The sequence below is a fragment of the Schistocerca gregaria genome, chromosome 3 (genome assembly GCF_023897955.1).
Source record: "Schistocerca gregaria isolate iqSchGreg1 chromosome 3, iqSchGreg1.2, whole genome shotgun sequence".
Lineage (NCBI taxonomy): Eukaryota > Metazoa > Arthropoda > Insecta > Orthoptera > Acrididae > Schistocerca > Schistocerca gregaria.
The window spans coordinates 788,530,780-788,536,779 of NC_064922.1; the positions used below are offsets into that span (position 1 = coordinate 788,530,780).

General features: G+C 38.6%; 1 protein-coding gene across 1 annotated transcript in view; it reads right to left on the reverse strand.

Moving 5' to 3' along the window:
- LOC126354245 (sialin-like) overlaps positions 1-5,731 on the reverse strand; it is a 125,749-nt gene extending 120,018 nt beyond the window's left edge. The window contains exon 1 of the mRNA XM_050003747.1: positions 5,632-5,731. Coding sequence (XP_049859704.1) covers positions 5,632-5,671 — 40 coding nt within the window. The 5' untranslated portion in view covers positions 5,672-5,731. The remainder of the gene's footprint in view (positions 1-5,631) is intronic.
- Positions 5,732-6,000: the final 269 nt, after the last annotated feature.

Sequence of the window (6,000 nt, forward strand, 5' to 3'; positions counted from 1 at the left end):
ATGAACGGCGTTGGTCACCAATGTCAACTTTATACAAGCCAAATTCAAAGTCCGTCACTAACGATACACTAACTTTTATCACGGTGTGCTGTAAGAATAAGAAATTATTCGTTTTAGAATATCTGATTCCACATGCGTATGTAAAATGAGTATATTTTTTCCGACGATGTAGAGTGAACGTGTAAAATTTCATAGCACAAAGGTTGGGGGTAGCAGTAAAAGTGAAACTGATGTCATATGTACTCCATTTTGAGTTCTAGAGCTTAGTACTTCACTCCTCCTCTGTGACATAGATTTACCACCGAAAATGCTGATATTTTTTCTTCTGTTATTGTATTGGTGAATTTCTCTATTACTCTCAAACTGTAACAAATTGTTGGTAGCAAATTTCATCAGTAATTAAATAGAGTTTGAGGTTGTGACTAATATTCCCAGTGGCGTAAATATATGGCTGTAAGATGCATGAGTGCAAAATAGTTCTAATAACTATATTTTGTGTAATGAATGCTTTTTGCTTGATTGAGGAGTTACCCCAGTGTATTAGACCCTACGAAATGAGTAAATGAAAATATGCACAGTATGGCAACTTCATGATTTCTATTTCTACGAAATGGAAAAAAGATATTCTTATGGTAAAACTGGATGAATCCAGGAGTTTTGCTGTACAAAAATGAGGGTATGTTAGGTTTTAACGTCACGTCGACTATGAAATCATTAGAAACAGAACAAAAACATACGAGCATTTCCCATGGACGGCTTAGTGAAACCACAAATAATCTAAATCATTTTGTCCAGACAGGGAGTTGAACCGTCGTCCTTCCTAATACGAATCCAGTGCACTATATGCATTTTCAAGTTTAAGTTTTCATCAGCATGCACCCCAGAACTCAGTAATTTCTGTCCCAGTCAGCATTTTTTAATAATACGCCACGTCAGTTGGAGGCGAAGAGTTTTTGAGAGTACCAAACTCGATGAGTTGTGATTTTACAAAGTTTAGGGAATGCTGAAAGGTGGAAGGAGTATATAGAGGGTCTATACAAGGCCGATGTACTTGAGGACAATATTATGGAAATGGAAGAGGATGTAGATGAAGATGAAATGAGAGATAGGATACTGCGTGAAGAGTTTGACAGAGCACTGAAAGACCTGAGTCGAAACAAGGCCCCGGGAGTAGACAACATTCCACTAGAACTACTGACGGCCTTGGAAGAGCCAGTCCTGACAAAACTCTACCATCTGGTGAGCAAGATGTATGAGACAGGCGAAAAACTCCCAGACTTCAAGAAGAATATAATAATTCCAATCCCAAAGAAAGCAGGTGTTGACAGATGAGAAAATTACCGAACTATCAGTTTAATAAGTCACAGCTGCAAAATACTAACGCGAATTCTTTACAGACGAATGGAAAAACTGGGAGAAGCCGACCTCGGCGAAGATCAGTTTGGATTCCGCTGAAATGTTGGAACACGTGAGGCAATACTGACCCTACGACTTATCTTAGAAATTAGATTAAGGAAAGGCAAACCTATTTCTAGCACTTGTGGCCGTAGAGAAAGCTTTTGACGATGTTGACTGGAATTCTCTCTTTCAAATTCTAAAGGTGACAGGGGTCATCTACAGGGAGCGAAAGGCTATCTACAGTTTGTACAGAAACCAGATGGCAGTTATAAGAGTCGAGGGGCATGAAAGGGAAGCAGCGGTTGGGAAGGGAGTGAGACAGTGTTGTAGCCTGTCCCCGATGTTATTCAATCTGTATATTGAGCAAGCAGTAAAGGAAACAAAAGAAAAATTCGGAGTAGGTATTAAAGTCCATGGAGAAGAAATAAAAACTTTGAGGTTCGCCGATGACATTGTAATTCTGTCAGAGTCAGCAAAGGACTTGGAAGAGCAGTTGAACGGAATGGACAGTGTCTTGAAAGGAGGGTATAAGATGAACATCAACAAACGCTAAACGAGGATAATGGAATGTAGTCGAATTAAGTCGGGTGATGCTGAGGGAATTGTATTAGGAAATGCAACACTTAAAGTAGTAAAAGCGTTTTGCTATTTGGGGAGCAAAATAACTGATGATGGTCGAAGTAGAGAGGATATAAAATGTAGACTGGCAATGGCAAGGAAAGCGTTTCTGAAGAAGAGAAATTTGTTAACTTGGAGTATAGATTTAAGTGTCAGGAAGTCGTTTCTGAAAGTATTTGTATCGAGTGTAGCCATGTATGGAAGTGAAACATGGACGATAAATAGTTTGGACAAGAAGAGAATAGAAGTTTTCGAAATGTGGTGCTACAGAAGAATGCTGGAGATTATATGAATAGATCACATAACTAATTAGGAGGTATTGAATAGGATTGGGGAGAAGAGGAGTTTGTGGCACAACTTGACAAGAAGAAGGGACCGGTTGGTAGGACATGTTCTGAGGCATCAAGGGATCACAAATTTAGCATTGGAGGGCAGCGTGGAGGGCAAAAATCGTAGAGGGAGACCAAGAGATGAATACACTAAGCAGATTCAGAAGGATGTAGGTTGCAGTAAGTATTGGGAGATGAAGAAGCTTGCACAGGATAGAGTAGCATGGAGAGCTGCATCAAACCAGTCTCAGGACTGAAGACAACAACAACAACAACAACAGCAGGGACAGCCGTTTGCACAGAAATTGTTAGTAAATTTACTAAAAACATGATTTATTATTTTCCCTGTTTATTGTTCTCTGTTTAGCTTGGCAATAAAGATAGTCTCATCTGCAAAAAGTATGGATTGTTTATCTTGATATACATAAAATGGTAGAACTGTAATTAAGGATCGATAATCGAACCTTGTGGAAAGCCCAATGTGGTTTCTCCTAACTTAGGTAATGTGGTCTCTCTCTCTTTGTATTATATGAATATCATCATATAGCCTCATGTGTCCCGTTTCTCAAACAGGAAGCAAGCGAAACATATAGTTAACCATTGTATCTCATAAAGCAATTATGACTAAATGAATGAAGACAGTAGATGTAACGTACAACACGGGAGAATTTTCTTTGGAGCACTTTATTTCCCACGCTGGTATATGTCTACATGTAAAGTATTTCATTGAAAGCGTTATCTTTTTGAAAATAGCCTCTGCTGAAAGTAACTGCATCTTCATTGTACTTCTACACAGACTACCACTTAACAGTAAGTTTACGAAACATGAGTAATTCGGTCTTTTGCTCCTTATAATTTGCTGCTTTCTTTGGTAATGGAGAGTCTTGGACTCGTTCTGTACATTCAATGTGTATGTGTGTGTTGTTGTAAAAATTATCCAACGTATTTCTCTTTCTTCAATAAATAAAGTAATCACAACTAAAGTTTCATGCTTTCATCAAGCTTCTGCTACTAGTTTTTCTTCATCAGTTTTCATCATACCACGCACTGACAGCAGAAAAATGTTTATATTTTGGAAATTTACAGACCAAGAAATTTCATTTCTCCCTTCAGTCTAAATGGAACTGCTAATTTCAAAACAAAATCATTTAATGTGAAAATAAGAAATTCCAATATTCGATAAGTGATGAGGAAACGAATTTCAATTTTAATGTTGAGTCTGAAGAAAGATCAATAAATTACTCTCATTCTTCAGTTGTTAAGTGTTGACGGAAATTTTGTGCTAAAAGCACCATTGATTCAGTTATGTTGATCAAATTCTTCTGGAAAGTACTTCAGAATGTAATCAATGAGTTCAGTTAAATGATCCACAAACACAGACTTAAATCCTTCACTCAACTGAAATTTGTGTCAAGTTCAGGGAAAACGTAATGTGTAGCCTCATCATTAAACTTTTACTTCCACAATAATGTCTTCCACTATGATGTGAGATTCTTGCTTCCTTCTACAGCTTTGTAAGTTGAAGGGAGAGATTGTGTAGGAATCGGGACTTTTTTAGTGATTATTTTCTTCCGTCATTTCTTTTAACTTGAGGGAAGAGTATTATCGTGGTTTGTTTACAAAACCACCGTGATTTGACTCCAAATGTCGTTTCATTTTATTATGAAGCACACTGTCAGTAGCTATGACTGTGAAACATATGACAGCTTGTGGTCGTCCTCCATTTCCACGTCGTACACGTAGAACCGAAATTCAAGTAACCATCGTCATACTTCCTGCATATTCGTCTATACATTTCTTTCGAAGTGCATGACACATTTGAAACGTATAATTTTTTTATTTATATTTAAAATTTGGTCATGCCAATAGAGAAACAAAAATTGAAACGATATACATTCAACGAATGTAATTTTCAAACTGAATTCTACTGAATAAAAACGAAGGAGTCTTTCAGTACGACTCAACCACCTACCACAGTTCCATGCTAACAACGCTTATTTAACGACCAGTTAAACATCATCACTAGCGCACACGTTCTTCTTTTAACTCAGAAAACAAATGAACCAAATTATAACTTTTATGAGGCCATTGCGCCACCCCTACTGTAATACTGCAACACCCCTGGGAGCCGCGACGCACAGTTTGCAAACCACTGAGCTAGCCAAACATAATTTGATGCGCTCTTCCTGAAGTGAAGGTGCCAAAATGTCGTATCTATGATGCCAGTGACTTTCCACTTCAGTGGCATTACAACTGATAACTGGACGACACATTAAGTAAAGTCACTGTGATCCTTCCCAAATCATTATTAAATATTTTGTCACACATCCTATTGCTCTGCACTCTTTCTTAATAATGTCGAGCATATGACAATGAAAGGAAAACCAATGAGTGAATCATCTTTTTATCTATATACGTAACGTAAGAATCACTCATGTGAAGTAATGCTGCTAAAATATTAAAAGTATTATCTAATTTGTGAAATTATCGTGAAGCTTGCTTTACAGTACATCGAGTTATTGTGTAACTTGGAGACCAGTCTTCGGTCTAAGTATGAATCATTATATGGCGTATTGAAGCTGCTGATGGTTAGTGCCAAGTGTCCCTACCGAGAAATTTCCAAACTGAGTGAATTCTACCTATCAGTTGGAACGCATACGTAAGTAAGTCTTCTCAGTTAAACGAAACCTAACTAAGATAACAGTGACTTACTGTCTCAAGTTTAATTGATACCCGCAAATCAAATAATTAATTCACTTTCTTCGGATGATCATTGAACTTCTGAGTTTCTATGGTTGTTGGGTACACCACGTTACTCTACAAAGAAAATGGCAAATTGGAGAAAAGTAAATTAGGAGAAAGCAATTAGATATGATGGTTATGTTTAGCTATACTGTTCTTTTTCACGAACTGAAGAGACGACTAATACCGAATAAAGAAGAAAGTAAGAATGAGGGAAACAACCTTCACCCAGATCAAACAGGTGCAACACAGAGTGGTATCGTTCAAGATGGTACGATACGTGACAGCCACTGCTGACAGAAATTTTAATAGCACAGCTGGTTTCGTGTTGTTCTTACCACCAACCATGCCCCGACTGTAGATCCCAATTTCAATTTTTTCCGTAATTTATAGTATTAGTAATTTACGGCTTACAAAGACCTAAGAGGAGCCTAGTAACTTTTCAGTAAGTAGCTATTCAGTGACGTCGCACCAAGAAGTTTGTAACACATGGGATAAACTGTTGAAATGTTGAGGCAGGGCCATACCAGTAACAATAACTCACCTCGGCTGTCCTGTAGCCTTGTGGCAGGTTCCGTCGTCATGTTCTGTTCCTGGGCACCGCTTCCTGGGCCGCAGTGCGCCCCTGATGGCCAACTGTCCTCTGGTCTGATGCTGTAACTTTGTAACTGTTTTTAGCCGCGCATTGGAAGGCGCTGTGAAGGGACTGAAGCGGTGGAAGGGTGGGGAGACGCGAACGTCCTCCAGGGCTCACCTCACTTGTCCTCTGAGACCTACGTCACACCGGCGGTGCCAAACAAACAGCACTTGTTATTTGGCAGGAGAGAGAGAGGAGAGAGAGAGAAAGAGAAGAGGGAGGGACAGTAAATATGGGCACACTCTTTTGTTTCTTACTTAAACATACTTCCTTTTA